This window comes from Arachis hypogaea, chromosome 14 (assembly GCF_003086295.3).
Source record: "Arachis hypogaea cultivar Tifrunner chromosome 14, arahy.Tifrunner.gnm2.J5K5, whole genome shotgun sequence".
Classification (NCBI taxonomy): domain Eukaryota; kingdom Viridiplantae; phylum Streptophyta; class Magnoliopsida; order Fabales; family Fabaceae; genus Arachis; species Arachis hypogaea.
Genome location: NC_092049.1, coordinates 127,056,070 through 127,081,341, shown reverse-complemented (window position 1 = coordinate 127,081,341; position 25,272 = coordinate 127,056,070). Strand labels below are relative to the sequence as shown.

The 25,272-nt window shown below is 35.3% G+C and overlaps 1 protein-coding gene across 1 annotated transcript; it reads right to left on the bottom strand.

The window, feature by feature from the left end:
- Positions 1-205: 205 nt before the first annotated feature.
- LOC140178727 (uncharacterized) lies at positions 206-5,332 on the bottom strand. Its single transcript, XM_072215958.1, has 3 exons — positions 4,930-5,332; positions 3,053-4,845; positions 206-2,797 (listed from the first exon to the last, which is right to left on the bottom strand). Exons 1-3 carry the CDS (start codon positions 5,330-5,332, stop codon positions 206-208), a joined length of 4,788 nt encoding a protein of 1,595 aa, XP_072072059.1.
- Positions 5,333-25,272: the final 19,940 nt, after the last annotated feature.

The following is a 25,272-nucleotide window of genomic DNA, read 5'->3' as shown; positions in this document are numbered from 1 at the left end:
GTATTGGTATTTGTCCGAGCTGGATTGATAGTTTGATAAGATCGATTTGATAGAAAGGATAGGACATTTGTTCGTCCCTTGTATATTCGGAATTGTTTCATACAAAGGTGCAGGTAGGCTAGCCTCGTTAAAACCTCTCCAAGCAAAACCCTTTGGGATAAAATCTTGGTAGTAGGAAAAAGAGTACAAGCCTGTCCCTGTCTTTTTAACTATAAAATTTCTTTAAGGAGGATACATTCCATGTACCAGGTAAGAGGTTACCATCTAGTGTTTCTAATTTGTATGCTCCTTGGCCGAGTGCTTGGGATACTCGGTATGGACCATCCCAATTGGCTGCGAGCTTTCCATGTGTTGGTGGTTTCCGAGCAGTTTTGGTTTTGCGGAGAACTAGATCTCCTGTGACGAAGTTTCTGTTTCTCACCGCTTTGTTGTATTGTCGAGCTATGGCTTGCTGTGCTGCGCGTTGCCTCAATGTGGCTATGTCTCTTATTTCTTCGATCACGTCGAGCTCGGATTTCCGAGTCTCGTCCTGATTTTTTATGTAAGTTCGGATAGAGTTCTGGGAGATCTCCAGGGGTATCATGGCCTCTGAGCCATATACCAATCTGAATGGTGTCTCCTTTGTTGATGTTTGTGGGGTGGTGTTGTATCCCCAAAGTACTTCAGGTATTAATTCGGCCCAGAGTCCTTTGGCCTCGTCTAGTTTCTTCTTTAGTGCATGTAGGATGACTTTGTTTGCGGCTTCAGCTTGGCCGTTCGTTTGGGGATGTTCCACAGAGGCGAAGTGTTGTTTTATTTTTAGATTCTGCAAAAAAGCTTGAAATTTTTGATCGGCAAACTGGCGACCATTGTCAGTTGTAATATGCTGGGGTATGCCGAAACGGAAAATAATGTGCTTCCAAACAAATGTGATTGTTTGTTGTGATGTTATTCTTGCTAAAGGTTGGGCCTCCACCCATTTGGAGAAATAATCAATTCCGACAATAAGATATTTTACCTGGCCCGGTGCCGTAGGGAACGGCCCGAGTATATCTAGACCCCATTGGTTGAATGGCCAACTGATGTCTGCGTGATGTAACTGTTCGGCAGGTATGTGTATCAGGGGTGCATGTCTTTGGCAATTGTTGCATGTCCTGATTTTCTGTTTGCTGTCGTGTGTTAAAGTCGGCCAGAAAAACCCAGCCCGGAGGACCTTTGATGCTAGGCTCCGAGCTCCTGTGTGTGTCCCGCAGATTCCCTCGTGTGCCTCGGCTAAAGCTGTTTCTGCATCGGACTTGTTGAGACATTTGAGTAGTGGCCGGGTATAACCTCGTCGATACAGTTCTCCATTTAGGATTGTGAAGAAGGATGCTTGCCGCCGAAATTTTTTACTGTTTTCGACCCCTTCTGGCACAACACCTGTTTCTAAATAGTGTATAAAGTCCGTCCTCCAATCTGTTTCCTGTGAAACACTTAATACGTTTATCAGAGTAACAGTGGGTGATGTTATTGTGAACTGGTGTAGTGTGGTAAGCATAGACTGAGTACTGCCGAGCTTAGATAAGAGATCTGCTCTCTGGTTTTGTTCTCGAGGAATATGTTCTATTTCAAATTTGATAAATTTCTTTGAAAGTTTCTTTACTAGTAGCAGGTATTTAGAAAGTAGAGGGTCTTTTACCTGGAAGAGGTCATTTACCTGCTGTACGACTAACAAAGAGTCACAATATACCTTGATCGTCGATATTTGAAGATCTGAGCAAAGTCTGAGTCCGGCGAGTAGTGCTTCATACTCGGATTGGTTGTTGCTTGCTTTGAAGGCTAAGTGTATTGAGTGTTCCAATATGAATCCGTCGTCGGCTTCAAGACGAATTCCTGCACCACAGCCTTCTTGATTTGAGGAGCCGTCGACAAATAAAATCCATTGTTTTGCATGATCTTCTTCAGATGGTATGGTAAGTTCGGCAATAAAATCTGCCAGGAATTGTGACTTGATTGGTCCTCTGGATTGGTATCTGATGTCGAATTCAGACAGTTCGACTGCCCATTTAATTAGTCGTCCTGCAACTTCTGGTTTGTACAGCACTTGTCTTAGTGGGTGATCTGTTCTGACATGGATAACGTGGCTCTGGAAATAAGGTCGTAAACGTCGCGCCGAGAATATGAGTGCCAACGCGAGCTTTTCGATCCTTGGATAATTAAGTTCAGCATGCTGTAGAGTTTTGCTAACAAAATACACTGGATGCTGAACTTTGCTTCTTTCTGTAACAAGGGCTGAGCTTATCGCCCAATCAGTTACCGATAAATATAGAAATAAATCCTCCCCTTGTAGGGGTTTTTGTAGGATCGGTGGTTGTGAGAGTGTTGTTTTTAATTTTGAAAAGGCCCTCTCACAATCGTCGTTCCACTCGAATTTACTTTTCTTTTTTATTGTTTGGAAAAAGGGAACAGAAGTTGAAGCTAAACAGGGAACAAATCTGGAAAGTGCGGCAAGGCGTCCTGTGAGGCGCTGAACTTCTTTTACTGTTTTGGGGTTGGCCATGTCTAGCACTGCTCGGCATTTGTCTGGGTTTGCCTCTATTCCCCTGCACGTCAGCATGAAGCCTAAGAACTTACCCCCTTGGACGGCGAAGGCACATTTCTCGGGGTTGAGGCGCATGTTGTATCTGCGGATTTGGCCGAATATTTCTGTTAGGTCTGTGATGTGGTTATCTCCGGTTTTCGTCTTGGCGACCATGTCGTCGACATAAACTTCGATATTCCTGCCGATTTGTTTGGCGAACACTTTATCCATAAGACGTTGGTAAGTTGCACCTGCGTTCTTTAATCCAAATGGCATAACTTTATAACAATAATTGCCGAAATCAGTGATGAAAGCCGTTTTATCTTGGTCGGAGGGGTGCATGAGTATTTGATTATACCCTGAATACGCGTCCATAAAACTTAAAGTAGCGTAGCCCGATGCGTTGTCTACTAAAGAGTCTATGGACGGTAGAGGGTAAGAATCCTTTGGACATACTTTGTTTAAATCAGTGAAATCGACGCACATGCGCCACTTACCGTTTTGTTTCCTTACCATTACCACATTGGCTAGCCAGGTAGTGAATCTGATTTCTTTGATAAATTCGGCGTTGATGAGCTTTTGTGTTTCCTCCAGTGATGCTTTCCTTTTTTCTTCGCCGAGTTTTCGTTTCCTCTGTTGGATTGGTCGGACTGAGGAGTTTATTGCTAGTTTATGACTGATGACTTGTGGGTCAATGCCGGGCATGTCAGCAGGTTTCCAAGCAAAAAGCTCGGCGTTTTCTTGTAGGAAGGATGTTATGGCCTGTAACTCAGCCGTGTTGATTGATGTACCTACATATGTAAATTTGTTAAGGTCATTGTTGAAATATACTTTTTGTAAGTCGTCGAATGGTTTCGGGCGCTCGAGGAAATCGGCTCTTGGGTCGAGGTCGGCCAGTACGCCTTCCTTCTGGTTGAGGTCGACATTGTTGACTTGTTGTGTTGCACGGTTTTGGAATTTTAGACTGATGTTGTAACACTGTCGCGCCTCCTTATGGTCTCCATGGATTGTTGCGACCTGATCGCCCTGCACTGGAAACTTTACACAGAGATGAACTGTAGATACAATGGCGCCGAATTTATTCAAAAAAGGTCGGCCAAGAATAAGGTTATATGGGCTGAAACAATCCACTACTAAATATTGAATATCATTAGTTTTTGAAAAGGGTTGCTCACCCAGTGTGGTCTGTAACCACACTGATCCGAGTATTGGAACTCGTTCTCCTGAGAAGCCGACCAAGTCGCCTCCTGCGGTCTGCAGCACGTTGTCGCTGAGCTTCATCTTTTGAAATGTGGAGTAAAACAGAACGTCGGCACTGCTCCCAGGATCCAAGAGGACTTTTTTCACTAATAGGTCTCCCAGCTGGAGTGTGATTACCACGGGGTCATCCAGATTTTGTATGTTAGAGTTAAGGTCGGCCTGTGTGAAAGTGACCTCTGGTTGTGGGTTATTGATTGCTACATCTTGCTTTGGTCCTTCTACCGAGCATATTGCTCGGAACGACCTTTTTCTTGCCGAGTTTGAGTATCCCCCACTTGCGTATCCTCCTGAAATACAATTGATTATACCTCGTGGCCTTTCATATTGGTTTGAAGCTGCCTTCTCTTTTCCTCGGTTTTGTTCAGAGAGGTCGTTTGTTGTGGAACTGTGGCTGCGCTTTTGGATGTGACCACTAATGTATTTGTCTAGGTGTCCTTGTCTTGCTAGTCGTTCTAAGAGGTCTTTGGCGACCACACAATCATCAGTGTTGTGGCCGTGTTTTTGGTGGAAAGCGCAGTATTTTGATTTGTCCACGTGCTTTGCATCCTGGTATGTGCCGGCCTTTCTTGGTGGCTTAATTAGTTTGGAGTTCAAGATCTCCTTGATTATGTCCTCCCTCTTGGTGTTGAACTGCGTATAAGAATCAAATCTGGGTGTTAGTTTAAAACTTTTCTTAATGGTTGAACTCTTATCTTCTTCGCGGAAGTGTGACTTGTCAGATTTCCGAGCTTGTCTGAGCTCCTCGATGTCAATTTGTCCTTTTGCTTTCTCCCGAAATTCTGCTAGGGTCTTCGGTTTTGCTACTGCGATTGTTTCCTGGAATTTTCCAGGTCGGAGGCCGCTTTTAATTGCGTGTAGATGGACTTCGGGATGGAGATCTGGTATGTTGATTGCGACCTTGGTAAAGCGAGTCATGTAGTCCTTTAGGCTTTCGTTCGTTCCTTGCTTGATGGTGTTCAGGTAATCGGAATCGTGCAAGTATATTGCAGATCCGGCGAAATGTTCTTCGAATAACTTCGCCAGCTGATAAAAGCGCGAAATGGAACCTGCAGGCAAAGCACACAACCAATCAAGTGCAGGACCGTCTAAATAATTCGGAAAACAACGACATAAAACTGTATCTGATGCACCATTGACGATCATTATTGATCGGAATTTCTTTATGAACTTCCTTGGGTCTCCGAGTCCATCGTAAGGTGTGAGGGTCAACGGCAGAGTGAACCTCTTCGGCAGTTCGAAATTCATTACTTCTTCTGTGAAAGGGCCTACAAGGTCCTCGGATTCTTCTTTCGTGTCTTCCTGCTGCTGCTCTTCATGTTGAGCGGTTTCTGAAACATGGGTCGGTTGGGATTGATGTTCCTCGTCCTCCGCCTGTTGGCGATGAGCATCATTGTGTTCAATCCGAGCATGATTTAGTTCGGCAATTTGAGCAGCCATTATTTGGTTCTCGTTAGCCATCCGCTGATTAGCTTGTTGTAGCTCAGCTACCATTCGCATGAGTTCGGACAGTGATGGAGGCGGTACGTTAGCCATGGATGTAGATGGAAATGATGAGACCAAAAGAAAAAAATATGACTTCCTCGGCCCCACGGTGGGCGCCAATTGATCTTGCCTGGGAAATAGGTCGGCTCCAACTCCTCAAGGTCAGCCGAGCTATATGCTGCAAGATCGGACGTCCACTCCTCAAAGTCCGAATTCTCCTTTTTCCTTGTAGATGTGAGGGTGTGAGTAATACAAAAGGGGTGGAGTGTACCTGCAAAGACACTCCAATGCTTAAGTCAGTTATCGTGTTAATTCAGAGTGGTGGAGAAAAGATACTTTACCTTGCTTTTATAGATATTTAATCGTCCGTTATATTCTGGATGATTATTTGACCGTTCTTGATAATTGGTTTTGTAACCGACTTTATTCATACCGTTTGAGACGTCAGTTATAATGTCATTAATTTTGCCGAGTTATAATTCATAAGGGCCGAATAATAACGGTAAAGACGAGTTATGATGATGGTCGGTTATGATTTGTATTAATGGTGACCATATCAGATATATATAAATATTTTCAGCTTTCTTTCGATTTTACCTGTCCATTTTACGAATATCCATGCGAGTGTGACACGATTTTCTGTTTATCGATTTTGTTTAGCTTATCCTTCAAGGCTCCTAAATACGATTTCATCCAACTATATTTATGTACATATCCTTTTCTTTTAGAGGTTGTAATACCTTGCCGCCTCTGCTTTACGACTTAACCGTAAGGTTCTGTGTGATAGGGTGTTACACCGTACATGTTGCCACCACCACGTCGGAGAAGCTTTTTGCGCCATCACTGTCAGTAGGTAACTTACTCACTAAGAAATTTAGAGTAGTTAAACCTTAAATTCTAATTTATATAATTTTAATTTATTATGTGTTAGAAAATATGTAATTAGAATGATGATTACTAAATTATAAGTTGTTGATTTTTCTTGTTAATAACATGAATAGAAAAAGAATAACATTGTTTGTTATATTCTATTGTAAAGTAATATAATATTTCTAATTAGTTTTTAGTTTAAAACATAAGATCAATTACAATTTTTTCATGTTTAATTTTGATGAAAGTAAATAGACATTAGGGTTATTAATTTTTATATTTCACTTCCTTTATTAAATTTTCAGGTTAGATTTTTAAGTTTTGATTATTAGTTTTTAAATTTTACTAACTTTATTTTTATTTTAGGATTTTTTTAAAGTTTTATAACTTTAATCATAGGTTGTTCGTGTAGTACTAAGGTTAGTTTTATATCTGTAAACATGCTATGTTATTTATGTTTTATGCTAAACTTACTTTTTCTATAATAGAGTTTTAGGACAGAAGTGGGAGAAGTTTGCGTAATAATGCCTTTGTTCTCGAAATCTTTGTATGCCAAAAATTGTGGAGTAATAAGGAATTACGCACTAGAACGGCTAGGATTTCTATGTTTTATTGAATGCTATTTCTTTTAATATATTATTCTTACAACTGTTTCATCTGTGAAAAGTGATAAATTTATTTGGTGAATTTCTCTGAATTAATGAGAAGTTCTATCAAATTTTCGTTTAAATTGTTTAAAACATATTTGATTTGTGAAAAAATAAAAGTTGGATTTGATGAAAAATTCTAATTATAGAAGAAATTCTACCAAATTTTTTAAAAATTTTAATAAGTTGTATTGTTGGTTGAATTCAAGGGTGTTTGTGACAAAATAATTCCAAGTCATCATCTATAAATGTATGATAGGGATAACGATGGACGGAAGAGGGGGTTAAAATCTAAGTTCTTTGCAGGGATTGATGATTTTGTTATGTATGTCTTTAATATGGAACCGTTTAGGTCTCAAGGTGTATCTAGGTGTCTGTGGTATAAGTTTTGGCAGATTAAATGGTTAGGACTTTCGGATATAACACTTTAACTCTACCGTAATGAGTTTAAGAATGGGTATTAGATGTGGATGGAACACGAAAAAGTGGATGAGCAAGAAATCAATCGGTCAAAATTATCCAACGATAAAGATCAACCAATTTAATTAAAAAGAAAAATGTACAATGAGATTTACCATCAGATTTTTTCGACGGTAACATAGAGCAAAATACATAGTGCTTGGTGCCAAATTTACCATCGGATAAGTTTAGCAACATCTGATTTTCATGTCTTGAAATCATAACCCTAGCAGCCACCGAAAACCCTCCCCCAAACCCCAGCAGCAGCAACGCTGCAATAAGAACAAAACAAAAAAAAAAGGGAAAGGGTTAGAAGGAAAACGGGTAGAGGAAGAAGGGAAGGGAGGGGGAACTGCACAGCTGCCGCTTCCCAGCCGCGTCACCGCCGTCTCGTAGAGCCATCACCGGACTGCCACGCGTGAAGAGCCAGGTTGTCGCTATCATTCTAGTCGCGGAGGAAAAAGCCCAGAGGAGAGAGAGATCGCGTGATGTAAGGGTCTTTGCATTTGGTTTTCATTCTTTTCTGTTCCTGGGTTTTTATCGTCATGACGTTGTTGTGCAGTCGCGGTTGTCGGGTTTTCATTGCCGCTGCCGCTTGAGGTGACTGCCGGGGCCGCTGCCAAACTGGTTTAGAGCCTGCGGCTATTTCGTTTTGCTAGTTCAGTAAGTATTTTTGCTTCGAAAGCCCTGCGTTAATGTTCTGTTCCGTGTAATAAAGTATTCGCGAATGTTAATGTTTTTAGGAATTAGAAAATCGAGTTTACATGTTGCGACTGAGGCTGTTCTGCCATTGAGAAAGCAAGCGGAGTTGAGATTTCGGTTGCGGTTAATTTCGGGCTGAGTGAAAAGAGTTCAGTTGACACGTTTGGGTTATGGTTTCGCCCATTGAGGTAGGAGCCTTTTCGGAAAACTACATTTTATGAATTAGAATTATTATATATGGACATTGACATGAAAAAATGTATCTTTGAGTGATTGTATGAGTCTTATGTAATTGTTGATTGTCTTGGATGAATATGAATGCTTGATTGGCTGGGTTGTTGTTTGGTTTTGTGAAACGGACAATTTTTGAAATGCTTCTTTAAAGTTAATTTATAAAAGCTTGAAATCGAGTTTATTCTGTTAAGAATTGATTGGAATTTGATTTGGTGTTCTTGAAACCTGAACACGATGCATCTTTGGAAACAACTTGATTTTGAATTGATTTGGTTTTTGAACCCCTTGAAGAGGGTTGTGGAATGGTTTGGTTGGGACCCGGAAAGGGTGGTAAAGTCCAAGTTTTAGGGGAGATGCTGCCGAAATTTCTATAAAATTCGAGTCTTTATTTGAAATGTTATTGGGAAAATTATGAGTTTAATGCCTTTACTATTTTACTTGGAGGATTGTGAATTTAAGACTTTTTATTATCTTTACTTGGATCAATTATGAAGGCGATGAAGTTGCGCTTTGAAATAATCATTAAAAAGAAAATTATGATTTCTCCTTATTTCTTAAGAAAAATAGTATGTCTTTGGGTGCAAGTCATTCGAAAGAGAATTATGTTGTATGGCTGTTTTAAAAGGTGAAAAGGGTTTATGATTCTATTTATTTAACTTAAAGATTGTCACTTGGAGGAGTTTTCGTGACTTTAAAAGAATTTGGGTTTTCGATTGACAAATCTCATTTTTACATTTTAGACTAGCTTTAAAGTATCCTTTGAATTCTGGTTTAGCAAAACAAAAATGATTCTTCGAGCAGTTTGAAACGCTTTAGATTTAATCATGGAATTGAAGCTAGTTTTGTTTAAGTAAAGGAAATGGTTTTGAAAGCAGTAATTAATTACATGACTCGGTTTGGCTTAGATTCTATTTTTATTACTCAAATCAAGAAGCCAAGGTTTTAAAGATTTTAAGCGAACTTGAGGAAATGAGTTATGTTATTCTCCCCTAAAGGCTTGAGACTCTGCCGAGGAACTTTTGTTATAAAACTCCGTGGTTGGGTGGATGATTTTGAATATTTTGAAAGAGATCTTTAATTTGCCATGGTATTGGAAGTTTTGGAAAGACGATGCCGAGGGTGGTTGAGTGTAAAAACATGCTTTTTAGGCCTTTAATTGGTTAGTTGTAATTCGCCTTTGATTCCACTAGATGCCTTGATATGTTTGTTAGTGATTTCAGGTTGAAAAGGCTAGGAATGGATCAAAGGAATGAAGAGGAAAGCATGCAAAATAGAGAAGTTTGGGTTTAGAAGGATAGTGCTCAATTAGATGGGTCTAGAAGGAGAGTTCGGCACTTCATTGAGAATTCATCTTGCTTGCCACCCACATGGAATAATGATGATCAACTTGAAGGCGGGTGTAGAAACAAGATATGGGATCCGGGAATACATGAGGATCAACTTTGGGAGCCCTTAGCTTGTGAAGAACTCCATCAAAGCTTGGAGGCATTAATTTTGAAGAATGGAGCTTATTGGAAGTCCAAGCATTGGTGGATGTTCAAGGATGCATTCAAGCACAAGCCACCTTGATGTGGAGCTCCCCATAACTCCAACTTAAGGACAATAAACAAAAGTGATAGGTGGGAGACACCCCACCATGGTAAAATCTTTCCATTTTTCTCTTTTATAAATATTGGTAAAATTTGTTTAATTTCATATTTTGTTTGGTTTGTTGAGTTTATTTCATAGTTTGGTATGTTAAATAAGGTTTTATGGTGTTTTGGTAGCTGTTTGGAGGTTTGGAATGCTCGGTTTGGTGTAAAAATATGGAAAAATTTTGAAAAACAGAGCATCAACCCACGCGTTCGTGACCCAAGTTTTTTCGAACATCCACGTGCACGCGTAACCTACGCGTATGCGTGGATTCAAAATTCTCACGTCCATACAAAATCCAGAGAGTTATGCCTACTTCATGTCTAACTTGTGCCTTTGGCACAAGCCTACCCACGGGTACGCGTGACTCATGCGTACGTGTCGACCCTCTCTGAATAACCCACCACGCGTACACGTGCCTTACGCGTACGCGTCACTTCCATTTCGCCACCCCACGCGCACGCGTCACTCCATGCGTACGCGTGGGTCGACTTGTTTCAACGCTCCTCTTTTCTTCTCTCCTTTCCATTTCCTTCCTTCTTCTTTCTTCTTCTCTTTTCTTTCCACCCTTCACCCATCGTCCAACACTACCAAACACCATCTATAACCATTTTTTTAGTTAGTTAGTTCGTTGTTTAGTTAGTTTCATCTTTGTTTAATTTTCTGTTTTTTATTATAAGTGTTGGATTATTAATATTATTTGTTGTCTACTACTGCTTATTAACTGGATGCTATTTTAGCATAATTATTTTTGTTATTCATTGTTAGATTCTTTGTTGAGGTTACAATTTGTTACTTGGTTTAAGCTCCTAATGCTTAATGTTTTTGAACACCAAGTGTATGACATTGCCTTCAAGGTACTTTAAATCTTTTTGAATCGCATGATTTGGGCACCATGTGATTTGAACCCTTTTCTTTGAGTAGGCAATTTCTTGATGGATGATGTGCATTTATTTCAATGCATTGTGTTTCTTGATCATATGCATCCATATGCTTTTGGCTTGAATGCTTTCATGCTTCTTTATTGCTTGTTTGGTTGTCTTGGCCTATGAGTTAAGAGCATCTCAAGCACACTAGAATGAGTGAAGTGCATGCTTCTTTTGTGACATGGCTTCCATGCTAATGTGTGTTCTAGACCGCATGCATCTTAGAACTCACACACGTGTTTCATTAATGTCATGCTAATTCACTCACCTCATCCTAGTGACCACTACCTCACTCTAACAATGTATGCTTCCTTTCTTCTACATTTACTTTTCTTACTATCCTGCCTTCTGTTTTCATGATGACTCATTATAAGCAAAAATGGAAGTGGAAGAAAGAACATGCAGCACCGGTTGATCCGCCAGCTGAAGGTGGCAACCCAGAAAGCCGTTGTACCCCCTTGCTCATCTTTGGATGCACCGAGGATGGTGCAAACTTTTAAGTGTGGGGAGGTCGTCCAACCAGTTGGCGTTTTTGGGTGACAAGTTTCTAATCCCAACACTTTTGCATTTCGTTTTTAGGTCTTTTAGGATTTTTTTGTTGCATTTTTTTATTTTGCATATATACATAATAAGCTTTGTCAAAATAATGAAATCTTCCAAGAAATTTATCTATAGGACACCCCAATTGATTTGAGTAAAAAATTCTTCATTGAACTTGCTTGAATTATATCTTGTGGGACATGTTTTGAGCTAAGAACACAAGCTTGTGAGTTTTGAGCCTAATTGTGTGGTTACATCCTATAACCACTTTATTTTCCTTCTTGTGTGTATTATTCTCTTTCTATGATTGTAATCTTTGATTTGTTTGATTCTTTATGTCCATTATTTTGTGTATACATGTATTTATATGATTGAGGCCATCATTTCATTCAGCCACTTACCCAAATAGCCAACCTTTCATCAACCATTGTTAGCCAACTTTGAGCCTACGATTAACCCACTTTGTTCTTTAATATTGGCACATTACAAGTCTTAAAGCGAAAAATAATAAATGTCCTTTATTTGGATCTTTGATTAGCTTAGGCTAGTGAGTGTATCATTCAAGTGTGGGGAACTTGGGACATTGGTTGAGAAAAGGTGTGTGTTGTATTTTTGTTAAAAATATTGGGAATTGGGTACATACTCATGTGTTAATTAAATGTAAAGCCATATACATTGATGCTTTTGTATATGCTATATTATAAAAAAAAGAAAAAAAATGAGAAAATAAAAAGAAAAAATAATATATGAAAAGAAAAAGAAAAAAAAGAAAAGAAAGAAAAAGAAAAGTAGTAAAAAGGGGACAAAATGCCCCAAAGTGAAGCTCAATAATAATCAATGCATATGTGTGGTGATAAAAAAGAGAATGCATGAGTGTGTGAAAAGTGAAGAATGGGTAGTTAGGCTTGTTTAGAATTCTATAGGTTGTTATATAGGTTAGGTGGGAAGCTTAAGTTAATCAAAGATTCAAATCCCAGTCCACTTAGCCATATGCATCCTACCTTGACCCTAACCCCATTACAACCTTATGAAAAGCCCTCATGATATTTGTATGCATGCATTGAATAATTGTTGATTGTTAGATGAAAAATAAATCTTGGAAAGCATGATTAGAGGAGGATTGAGTGAATCAACCCTAAACACTTGAGCGACTAGAGTGCATACACATCCGGTGAGGGTTCGATTGCTCAATTGCACGTTTCCACCTATGATCATCACTTTTCTTGCAAGTTTGTATAATCTTTAACAACTCAATTCAATTGTGGTTTGGCTTGGTTGTTAATACCCTTAGCCCTTAATGTTATATTGGTTTCCTTGGGGATTGATTTATTTTGACCAAGTAGTTGCATTCATTTAGATAGTTGCATGTAAGGAGATTGCATATAGTTTATTTACATTGAATAACTGATGATACCCTTTGTCTCTTTCTTGGTTTAGCATGAGGACATGCTATGGTTTAAGTGTGGGGAGATTTGATGCACCACTATTTCGTGGTACATTTTGTGCTTAATTTAGGTGGATTTTATCCACTTTTTCCACATTTATTCAATGAAATAGCATGGTTTCATAATTTTCTCCTAAATTGTGCTTAAGTGTAAAAACATGCTTTTTAGGCCTTCAATTGGTTAGTTTTAATTCGCCTTTGATTCCACTAGATGCCTTGATGTGTTTGTTAGTGATTTCAGATTGAAAATGCTAGGAATAGATCAAAGGAATAAAGAGAAAAGCATGCAAAATGGAGAAATCAAGGATTTGGGATACATTCATCAACGCGCACGCACAGTAGATGTGCACATGTGAATTTGAAGTCGCATGGCGACAAGTACGCGTACATGACGTGTATGCGTGGATAGCAAAAATGCCAAGCGACGCGTACGCGTGACCCACGCGTATGCGTCGATGCTCGCACGTGACTCCAATAAAGTGAAAATACCGGGGGCGATTTCTGGGCTCCCAGGCCCAGATCCAACTAACTTTCTGAGCCTATTACATGCAGAATTGAGAAGAGTCAAGGGGGGAGAACATATAGTTGAGTTTCATCATGCTTTAGGATAGTTTCTAGAGAGAGAAACTCTCTCTTCTCCCTAGAATTAGGTTAGATATAGATTAGGAATTCTTAGATCTAGGTTTAATTCATGCTTTGATTTACTTTTCTTCTTCAATTCCTTGTTCTTCTACTCTTGCTCTCCCTAGTTTTGTACTTTACTTCTTGTAATTGTTTACTTTGTTATTGATGCACTCTTGTTTCTTCTATTTTTCTTTAATGCAATTTATGTTTGATTTTTTTTATTGTTGATTTGATTTGTTGTTGTTTAATTCCTTGCAATTAGTAGTTATAGATCTACTTTTCTTGCAATTTTATCTTGCTTTCCTTTTATACCTTCCAAGTGTTTGATTAAATGCTTGGAAGGATGTTAGAGTAGATTTTAGTGTTCTTGGCTTGGGATGGTAACTTAGGTAAAATTGAGTTGCTAATGTCCAAGTCTTGATAATTGGTGTCCATTGACACTAGCTTTCCTTAGATCAATTGGTGACAAGGCTAGGACTTATGGATTAGGATTGGTGTAGCTCATTTGACTTTCCTTTACTAGTTAGAGGATGACTTAATGGGATTAATCCTTGCAATTATCATGTTGTGGTTAGTGACAAGGATAAAGATCCTTGACCATCATTTCTTGCCAAGACCTCTTTATCATTTGAGTTTCTATTTACTTTCTTGCCATTTACCTTTCTTGTCCTTTATCCAAAATCCTAAAATACTTGTCCCATAACCAATAGCAAGAACACTTCCCTGCAATTCCTTTGAGAGACGATCCGAGGTTTGAATACTTCGATTATTATTTTTATTGGGGTTTGTTACTTGTGACAACCAAATTTTTGTATGAGGGGATTGTTTGTTGGTTTAGAAGCTATACTTGCAACGAGAATTTATTTATGAATTTCTAAACCATCAATTTTCCCTTCATCAGAGGCATAGACAATTTCTGATGTTTTCTTCTTCAGCACTTCGATAAAAAAGCTTCTCTAGAGTTTCTGTTATTTTGATTTCATATGGAGATAGGGGGTTTTATTTTAAAATTAATAGTTTTTAATTTAAGAATTCTAAAAAGGTTTATTGAGTAATTGCAAATAAATTGTGATTGTCTAAACTGATTGAATTTGATGAATAAGTGTTGACTGTGAGAATGATTGAGTTGATGAACGTGACTGAATTCTTGATTGTTTGAATTGTGGCTGAAAATACGTTATGTTTATGCATTGATTAAATGACATATGAATTAAGGAATTATGAAAGTGAGGGGGCCTGTAAAGGTGGTGAAGCCTAATTTTAAGGGGAGGTTCTGTCCAAGTTCATCTAAACATAAATGAAAAGGTAGTTTTGGTTAATGTTAAATGTAAAAAGAACATGATCAGGAGATTTTGTAAAGTTTGAATGATCGTGCATCTTTTTTCTTTGGTTTTAATAGGAAAAGATTTGAAAGAGTGCTGAATTTTATTGAAACAAAAAGAGGCTTAGTTTTAAAGAAAACGATTTTATTATTGAAAATTATTAGATATTTGAAAATAGTTTGATTATTGAAAAGGATTTGATATTCGAAATGGTTGAGAGATTGTTTGGTTGGGACCTTGGAAGGGTGGCATAGTCCGAATTTTAGAGGAAATGCTACCAAATTTTTATAAAACTCTAAGACTTTGTTTAAAGTGTTATTTAAAAGCAAATCTGATTTAAGAATATTATTTGATTTTGATTTATTACGGAAAGAGTCTTGTTTTCAATTCAATTTATTAAGAAAAGTATAATATTTTAAATTCAATTCTTTGAGAAGAGATTTTGCTTTAAGTTATGATTTGAGTTTGGTTTGATAAGAAAGAAAAAAAGAAGAACAAAAAATAAAGGAAAGAAAGATAATTAAAGGAATCTCTGCTACAGGAGGGCGTAGAACAAAGATTTAAATAGTATATTAACTAAAAAGGTCTCTGTCACAGGAGCAGAGGGCAAGGATAAAGAAAAAGCTTTAAGAGATTGTCTGCCACAGGAGAGCATATGCGACTTTGTTTGGGTCTTAGTGCCAAATGTATAGTAGGGACGCTCACACACTAAGAACTGTTTTCCAGATGTAAGCACATTGAAAAACATTTGAAAGTCACACTGTATGCAGCCTAGCCATAAGACTTATAAGCACACTATATGCATCTGGAAAGCCATATCTGGGACTGGTGCCCGGGTAATGTCGGGAGCGGGTAGACAACCGACACATGAGCTCATGGCCTGCTTCGGACAGACATGCATCATATTTTTTGCGCACTTGTATTTGATTGTGGTTGTTTATTCAATTTTCCTGTGATTGTGTTGTTTGCCTTAGTGACTTGCTTGTGTGCTTAATTGGATATTTTTTTGATGTTGCAAACTTAGTAATATATTGATGAATGCTGCTTATGGCTAATGAACTGTTAACATGGAAGAGACTTTGTTTAAGTAGGGTGATTTAAAGAAAGGGTTTTAAATGGTTTTAAGTAAAACCTAGGAAAATTTTAAGGATTTAATAGAGAAAACTGTTTGTGGGACGTGAATTAACTATTTGTATTTTATTTTATATTCTTACGGCATTCACTTACCCTACTGAGAACATGCGAGGACGACGTTCTCACTCCCCTACAGATTTTCCTTTCAGCAGCAGGTTCAGGAATTCTTGGCGCGGAGCCGCGACTGAACATTAGAGCTTTATGGTCATACGTATCCGTATCTCCTGTATATGGTGTAGTCTTGGGTTTTTCCCTCGTCATTTATTGACCTTGAATTTCAGAGGGGTAGGACTTGTATTTGAGAGTCTTGGGATGAGTTTATGTATATATTGCTATGTGAATAAACATATTTTGTGATTAAGAGGTTTCAAGTAAAGACTTTTTGTTTTCTTGATTAAAATTCCATCTCGTATTCACGAAGTTTCAATATTGAATAGAATTAGTATAAGATAAAAAGGTTTAGAGTTGAGTAGTGCTCAAACTTTTAGTACGGTCATGAGGTGCTAAAAGTTAGGGTGTTACACCTGCCCTTGTCACCTATTTGTCCAGGTGAACCTTCTCCCAATCATACCCAAGTCCTTCAGTCCACCGCCATCAATAAAATTCACAAATTCAGAAATAGATGAAACTGATTTTAACCTCCCTCTTTCTTTCTTATCGAGGCTCACTATAGCATTAAAATCACCCATAATTATAACTTTTCCAAAGAAACCTTGTACAAAAGAGAAAAGTTCTGTATATTGGGTAGACTGAATCCCATCTAAGCTATATAAATGTATCCCAATAAGCCCCCAAGAACAGTTCAAAGCATGATCAATTACCTTGGCAGCTATGAAAAATTTTTTTCAGCAAGAATCTCAACCGTTGTGCCCTCCTTCCATGCTAAAGCCAATCTACCAGCTGTACCCGTCGGACTAACAATCCTTCAATCCGTAAATGACAAGATCTCAACTTACTTTCTACCAGACGAGATTGATTTTTTGTTTCACATAGAAACACAATCTCAGGGGAGTGAGTTTGACACATCCCTTTAAGGTTATGAACTGTCAGGCATCTTCCCAAACCACGACAATTCCATGAAAGAACTCTCATGGCGAATTAAAGGGAAGGAATAAAGAAGGGAATAAAAAAATTAAAGAAAAGAATTGACAAAATCAAACATTAACCTAGACGGCACAAAAATTCTGTTTTAAAAAAAAATCCTAGCAAAATAAGTTGAAGAAGTATGTACTTCTCACGTAAAAAACCTAAACGGCGCTCATGACTTCTTATCTAATTAGTATAATATTTTAATTATCTTACAAATTACATATTGTATAAATATAGTTGATCTTTTTATATTAAATAACTATGTGTTATTTTTAACTTTGAAAAAAATTTAAGTTTTAACTCTTATACTATCTTAAAAGGCTATACTTTATATTAATTTTTTCAACATAAAAAATTCTGATAATGATTAATTAATCGATAAATAAATAAAATCACTTTTAAACCTCCTGCTTATCTTAATTTGATTAGTTGATCGTAATTGAATTTTTAAAACTCCTTTCATGTTTTCTTAATTTGATTTGTTTATAAAAGTGTTTTTAATATGTATTATAATTAATATTTAAAAAAATAGAAATTAAATGTTAAATTAATTTAAAATTTTAATTTTATGAGTTATGATATAAAACCATACACATGATGAATATACGCCTCTTTAAGTTAATTATAAAAATATAACTGAAAATATAATTATTATTTTATACTCTATATTATAAAAATAGTTGTATCTCATCATTTTATTAACTCAAAAAGCTCTTTGCATCCAATCTCTTTTGCATATATCTCTAAACAAATGTACAAATAAAAGTATAAAATTATACAAGTAATGTACTCTAATCAAAATAAAAAAAAAAAGAGAAGCAAAGGGAAAAAGAACTCGCTTATAAGTGATTGAGAAGGAAAAAAGTTCTATAGAAAAAAATATTGTATAAATAACAAAAATGATATCCATTAGTTATACACCAACAATGTTAAGATTAGTTTAGCTTAAAAATAATATAATAATATAAACACATACTTAAAATAAAAGAATGAATTAATAAATATAAGGTATTATAAATGGTATGAAAAAATTAATATTTTTTCGTTGAGTTTTAGTTTACTACAACAATTCCAGCAGATAGCGACGAAAATTTTGCCGCAAAACAAATGCTATTTTCATTTATTTACTATTTAACGGCGGTTACAAACCTCCACAAAATTGATAGACATTTAGCAGCAGTTATTCCAGCGGTTAGCTAAAACTGTCGCTATTCATTTATCCGCGTCCCATCTTCCTGTAGTTTAAAACCACCGCTAAACGACTCTAGAAACCGCCGCTAAATACCGCTTTTGTTGTAGTGATTAACTGATTGGTTTATTATTATTATTATTATTATTATTATATTTTTTTATATTCGAATAGAGTTATTTTTCTATCTGAATTGATTAAATCTATATAATATAATAATTTTTATCTTTTTTTTAGTATTAAATAATATAATTTTTTCACACATAAATATGTTTTTTTTTAAATGTTGAGAAAAATACATTATGATTATAAAAGCATTATGTAAATTCTCACACACATATATATAGAGGTTATAATAGAGTCCACACCTCTCTATGTGTAGATCTATTCCTGCACTCTATATATGTTATAAGTTTTTTATAGTCTCATTATTTAAATATTTATTGAAAAAAAGGAAAAAGAGAAGAAAGAGGGAAAAAAAAAAGAGCAGGAAGAGAAGAAGAAAGAGCATGAGAAGAAGAAAAAAGAAGAAAAACGCAAAGAAGAAAAAGATGACGACGATAATGTAAATAGTATGTGTGCATATAATCACGTTCTTTTTAATGAGAGTAGTTTTTGTTAATGTTAAATCTACTTAGTTAAACTTAAATAACAATATTACTTAAATTTATAAGATCTCAATTAAAATTTCGTTATGTGTTTTAATTAATCTATCCGTACTTTTATTTATTTAGTTATATAATGTTAGGCAAGTTTATAATATAATTCTTTCATATCATATTAAGTGTCTTTTTTTTAAGTTGTGTACAAAGTACAAATATTAACACAATCATCAGGTTTTATTGAAAATATTATTTTCTCTCTATATTAATTCTTTAATCTTCTAACTTTCTCTTTCTATATAATAATAAAGGGTACAATTGATAAAAATTAATTAAAAATAATATTTAATTTATAATAAAAATAAAAAAACATTAAATAAGACATAGAGACAATACATTTTACTTTATTTTTTTATAGATATGTCTAAAATAAGCACAACAATTTTATATTTATTAAATGTGCCTTATTATTATTATAAACTATTAGATTTCATTAAATATAAATAAAAAATTGTTATAAAAAAAATATTAATAGATCATAATAAATATAGAACACAATAAATATTACTAATACATAAATAAATAAATATCTTTTGATATATAATATTTTAAATGAGAAACATAATTTTTTTTATTTTCAAATAATAAATATAAAATATATAAATATAAAAAATATAAATTTTTGTATTTATTAAGATCAATAATTATCATGCAATAAATTTTTTTATAACATTAAAAAATCATATTAAAATAATATTTTTAATTGTAGCATAAAAATATAAAATCATTAAATTTTATTTTATATTACTTGATAAATAGTTTAGATTGTTATATTAAACTTTATTAAATAATTACTTTGTTAAAAATATTATTATATAATATAATTTTTTATTAAAATATTTAAAAAAATATAATTTATTTAAAAGTGTAACTTCCAACAAGGTGTAAATATGATTATATATATTTAATAATAAATTACGTTAATAAATATTTTAAAAGTGTAGCTTCCGACAAAAGAAAACAGAAATGAGAATGTAGCAGGAAATTATTTTAAATATATTTATTAACGTAATTAATTAATAAAAATATTATTATATAATATAAATTGGTATTGAAAATTTAAAATATTTCCGACAAAAGAAAAGAGGAATGAAAATTTATTAACTGTAACAATCCAGACCATCCACTAGCACGATATTGTCTGTCTTGGTACACAAAGTCTAATAATTCTGCCTTTAACGATGGGTATGATAGCCAAAGCCCCCCACACTCACTCGTCAAAACGCGTCTTGCTAGGGAGAGGTATCCACACCCTTATAAGGCATGATTCGTTCCCCTCCTCAACCGATGTGGGACTTTACAATCCACCCCTCTAAGGGAGCCTAGCTCCTTCGCTAGCACATCGATCCGGGCTCCGGCTCTGATACCATATATAACACCCTAACTATCAAAGCTCACGCTTCCGGCTGCGCTATTCTAATAGCTCGGACATTACGACGACTCTTATACTATTTAATACTAAAATATGAGCCTATTTGAAACTTTAAACCGCAATACCACTCCCAAAATACTTTTATTATGTAACGTACATCCATACATACAATACAACTTACAAAAACTCTCAAAGAGTATATATATATATATACATACAATACAACTTACAAAAACTCTCAAAGAATATATATATATATTAAATAACTTTATAAGCATTAACTAATACAATTTCTATCCCTCTTACAGAATGTATAAAGATAACAACGAGGGAACAATATATAGTAACTAAAGCAATACAAAACATCACGACAACAACTAGATAAGCTCTTCGTGACTTCGGCGCCCAATCCTAAAAGGGGAAATTGTAGGGGGATGAGAACATCATCCTTGAAAGAGTTTCCACCGTAGGGCTGCAGAATTACTATAATAGAATACGAGAGATAAAATCGTTACAGTGATTGATAACCGCCTTATATATATTTTAAAAACAACAATTTATGATAAAAGAGAAATCTAAAATCTTTTCTGAAAGAGGAACGGTTCAATTCTTGAAAACTCAAAAGACTTTCAAAAAGGTTTATCTATGCTGAACCAATTAGCCTTTCATACTTTTTCAAACCAGGAACAAAAAACCAAAACCAACCATAGGTCCATCTTATTTCAACCACGGCCCTAGGCCCAAACAACCCAACCAACAACCAATTACCACAGTCCAACAGAGTTCCAGTCGCAAACACAGATAGAAAATTCAAGCACAAAGAAATAGTTACAGCAAGTAGAACAAATAGCAGTTAATCACAAGTAATCACGAAGGCAAACCAAGTACAATATGCACACCCAAACAATGTCACATAGATGCATATGATGCATGCCTGTCCTAGTGGCTGATGATATCATCTGTCGGTTATATAGCTAACCCGACACGTCCTGGTAGCTAATACCATTGGACAGAAACACCCATCGCCGAGCAAGTATGTTTGAGCTACAACCCTCTTGCTACTACCCGCTCAACCCAGAGCCAGTGGAATAACCACTACTGCAGCTACTATCCAGGCGGGTGTTTAAAAGCTCAACCTGGAACGAGTGGAATCACCACTACTGCCGCTACTACCCAGGCATCAAATCTCTTATCTGGTGCAAGTGGGACGAACCACAACCCTTGCAACTGCCCAGGATCTCAAAACATACATTCATTTAGTTCAGAATCAATATTCATCTCAGCCATTCTGGCTTAAATTCATAATTCATAGTCAGCCATCCGGCCCATAACATATTTCGCAATCAGCCATGATTCATTATCATACACAGCCATTCCGGCTCATAACAAAATAGCACTTCCACCATTCAACATCATCAAATTCATAAAATCGGTATTTAAGCCATAAATCACTTTTTTTCAACTCATTTCACTTTGAAATCAAATTTCAACTCTTTTCAGCCTTGACTTTAAAGATCTCATTTCTAAAATCATCTCAGACTCATAAGCCATTTGTACTCAAAATAAGTTCTCCTTTTAAAATAAAGCCACCATCGGAATTCTCTTTCCAAAACTTCCAAAAACATGGCAAAAAGAGATCCTTAACTTGCCATGTTTTTGTGCTTATTTTAAACATGTACTATCTCACATAAATTATTTTTTTCCTTAATTTTAAGTAATAAATATTAAATATTAGTCTAAACTATAAATTGCTAGTGAATTTCAAATTATTGACATAAGACTCTCTAAATTTCTTAACAACTAAAATACTTCCAAAATATTTTAATTTTTCACGTTATCCATAAATAGGTTTACTCTTATAAGGTTGATAGTGTGATATTAAATATATTTTTTATAAATTTAATTTTGATGAATAATCAATATAAAATAATTTTATACATATATAATTTAATTATATAATATTACATTAGTGAAAATAACTAATTTTTATATTAATCGCGTAAATAGTCATCCAAAAAATGTATATAATTGAATGATCATATAAACTATTTTACATTATACATAAAAATTAAACTCTCTTTTTATTATATAAAAGATAAATTTCGTTTTATCTTCTTTTTTTTTTTATTAATCAATTTTAATTTTAATACTAATAAAAAAAATACACAAAATTTATGCAAACAATATTCTTCTACCAAATAATAACAAAATCTTAACGAAAAACAATTAGTAACTACTAACTACTCATAACATTTTGTTTTAGAGATGATCACACAATGCAATTTTTATTTTGGGAGATGTTTCCCTGATTTTTTAACCTTATAATAAAGTAAAAAGTAACTAGAAACGAGAAAGATGGTAAATAAAATTGGAAACATCAGTCTGATATAATATTTAAGCTTTTTATTAATTGTCCCCTATTGAAACACATATATGGAAAAGGAAAACTAATGTTCCAGAGACAGGACTAAAATTTGTGACAAGGACCTGGGTATTCACAAACACATTTGTTGGCAATGCAATCTCCATCTGCTAGTATTCCATATGTGTCTCTGCAAAGAGCATTGCACGGCGGACTTAATTTACAAACTACATGAGGGAGTGTTGCTGTGCAGTAGCTATACTCTGCTGTTACTTTCAATAGCCTTTCATTTCCTACACATACATACACATCAAACGGATACAACAATTATTAGTACTCCTGTATGAAACAAGAATATTTTACTTAGTTGTTGTGTCTAATTGTTCGTGTATCGGATACATTTCAGACACAAACACTTATTTGATATTCATCTTGCATGCACGTCTTCTGTATCAAACCGAGACTTAATAAAAGAAATAAAAATATTTTTTTGAACACGTTTAAATATATTTAAATATCATTATGTATCATCGTGTTCATTTTTATTTTTAATATACCTTCTTAAAACAAGTTTAAAAATAGTATATATTATTTATTAAAATAAAAAATTTTAAATACGTTATATAATTAAAAAAGACATTAAAATAGTTAAAAAAAATTAATTTATATTTTAATATCAATAAAATATTATTATAATCTATTAAAAAATATTGTATATATATTCTCATGTCTTATAAAAATTAAAAATTCGTATATTCTCATATCTCGTATCATGTCGTGTCCCGTATTATGTCTTATACAACTAGTTTTTTATAAAAGAAATAAATCAATTTTTACCCTTTTTTTACATAGATTTTTATAAATTAATCAGAAATTCTTTAAAAAAAAATTCAGTTTTTTTTATATAAAAATAAAAAGAATATATTCTAACTAAATAATTTTTTAAGTTATTCAAACGTGAAAATAAATCAAAGAGTAAACTACCATTTGTACCTATGAAAGTTGAAAACGCTGACATATATACCCATAGAAAAAGGAAATTACCATTTGTACCCATGAAAAATGATTTTTACAAGCAAAATTATCCAAACCCTAAAAAATTATCTAAAAACCGCAAAACACCCTTATCTTCACCACTACACCACCTCCTTCACTCAAACCCCTTTCTAACCCTAACCTTCTTCACCCAGCCACCACCCCTCTTTCCCTTTCTAATACACTCTCACCATGACTTCCCACTCAGTCCCCACCGCTGCTCCAATGGCTCCTTGCCACACCCTCCTCTCTTTTATCCTCACGGTCACAGCAACACTTGCTGTCGCTTCCCCGGAGAAGAAGAGCACCTTCATGGTGCAAGTACACCATGAAGCCAAGCCCTCCATCTTCCCAACCCACAAGCACTGGTACGCTCCCCACTAACCACTCCACAATCCTCATCTACTCATCACCTTACCACCACCACCACCACCACTAAGTTCTTGCAACCTTCAGTGTCAGTGTCAGTGACCACCCCTCCTTCTCTCCTTCCCTGTCTCGCTCTTGCCGAACAGAGGACCTTCGCACCCACCCCGCCCCTGCTTCGCTGTCGCTAGCAACCCTAGAGCTGCAGTGCCCTTTCTCCTCTTTTCACCGCCGACCACCTTCACCTACCGGGGCTACCTTCTCCTCATCACCGAACCAGTGCCCCGGACGGGCCACCGCGCCAGCCGCCACCACCGCGGTCCCCTTTGCAAACCAAATTCGCGGTGAGCTCTCTCTCTCTCTCTCTCTCTCTCTCTCTCTCTCTCTCTCTCTCCATTTTTCTTTTCTCCCAGAAAAAGTGAATCCAAATACATGAGGCTTCTGTGTTTGATTGTTCAGATTTGATCCTCTCTCCTCACTCTCTTCTCACCTTAGATCTGTGTTCTTTTTCGCCCTATTTCTATTAGCTTTCTCCATGACACCCTTTTCAATGTTTTGTTCCCTCAAACAGCTTCAGATTCAGCTGAAACCAAGATCCAATTTTGACTCTCACCCATCGTCATCCATTTCAAATTCCTCTCTGGGGTGATTTTGATTCCTCCAAAGGTAAAGGTTATGGTGATGAAGGAGTGGCAATGAGGTGGTTTGTGGCAGAGAAATGGAGGTTAGATCGGAGAGTGTTCATGTGATACGAAGAGAGAGATGGGGAATGATGGTAGCAGTGGTAATGATAAGGGTATTTTGGGGTTTTTAGATAATTTTTTAGGGTTTGGATAATTTTGCTTGTAAAAATCATTTTTCATGGGTACAAATGGTAATTTCCTTTTTCTATGGGTATATATGTCAGCGTTTTCAACTTTCGTGGGTACAAATGGTAGTTTACTCTAAATCAAATTGTAAAATTACCTTTTTAATGATCATAAACAAGCACAAGTGCACAGTCTTAAAATGTGTTCCTTATGACATTTTCTGGCACTTTTTTTGGGCTTAAAAAAGATATTTTTCATATATTTGCAAAAAATAATTAGATTTTTATAGAAATAAATTTCCAATTTTATAAGTAAATAAACATAAATCAGTTTCTAATTATTTTTAACAATATAAAAAATCATTCTTCTTTTTAATAATAAAATAAATTATAAGGTAAATAGTTTTATTTTCGTGCAACAGGATAAGAAAAATTAAACATTATTTATTAGATAACTAAAACATACCGATGCCAACGGAGAAAATAAAGAGAACGATGAGAACATAAGTAAAGGCTTTCATCTTAATTCTTATTAGGTTGAGCAGCCTTCACTATTCAGGTTTGCCTTGTTAGG

What these genes read in the sequence shown, in the direction of transcription:
- LOC140178727 (XM_072215958.1), bottom strand. Translation starts at nt 5,332, where the DNA reads ATGGCTAACGTACCGCCTCCATCACTGTCCGAACTCATGCGAATGGTA. An exon ending in ATCAATAATGATCGTCAATG is followed by an intron (nt 4,846 to 4,929) that starts GTGCATCAGATA and finishes CTTTGCCTGCAG; the next exon opens with GTTCCATTTCGCGCTTTTAT. An exon ending in GGCTAGCCAATGTGGTAATG is followed by an intron (nt 2,798 to 3,052) that starts GTAAGGAAACAA and finishes TTTGGATTAAAG; the next exon opens with AACGCAGGTGCAACTTACCA.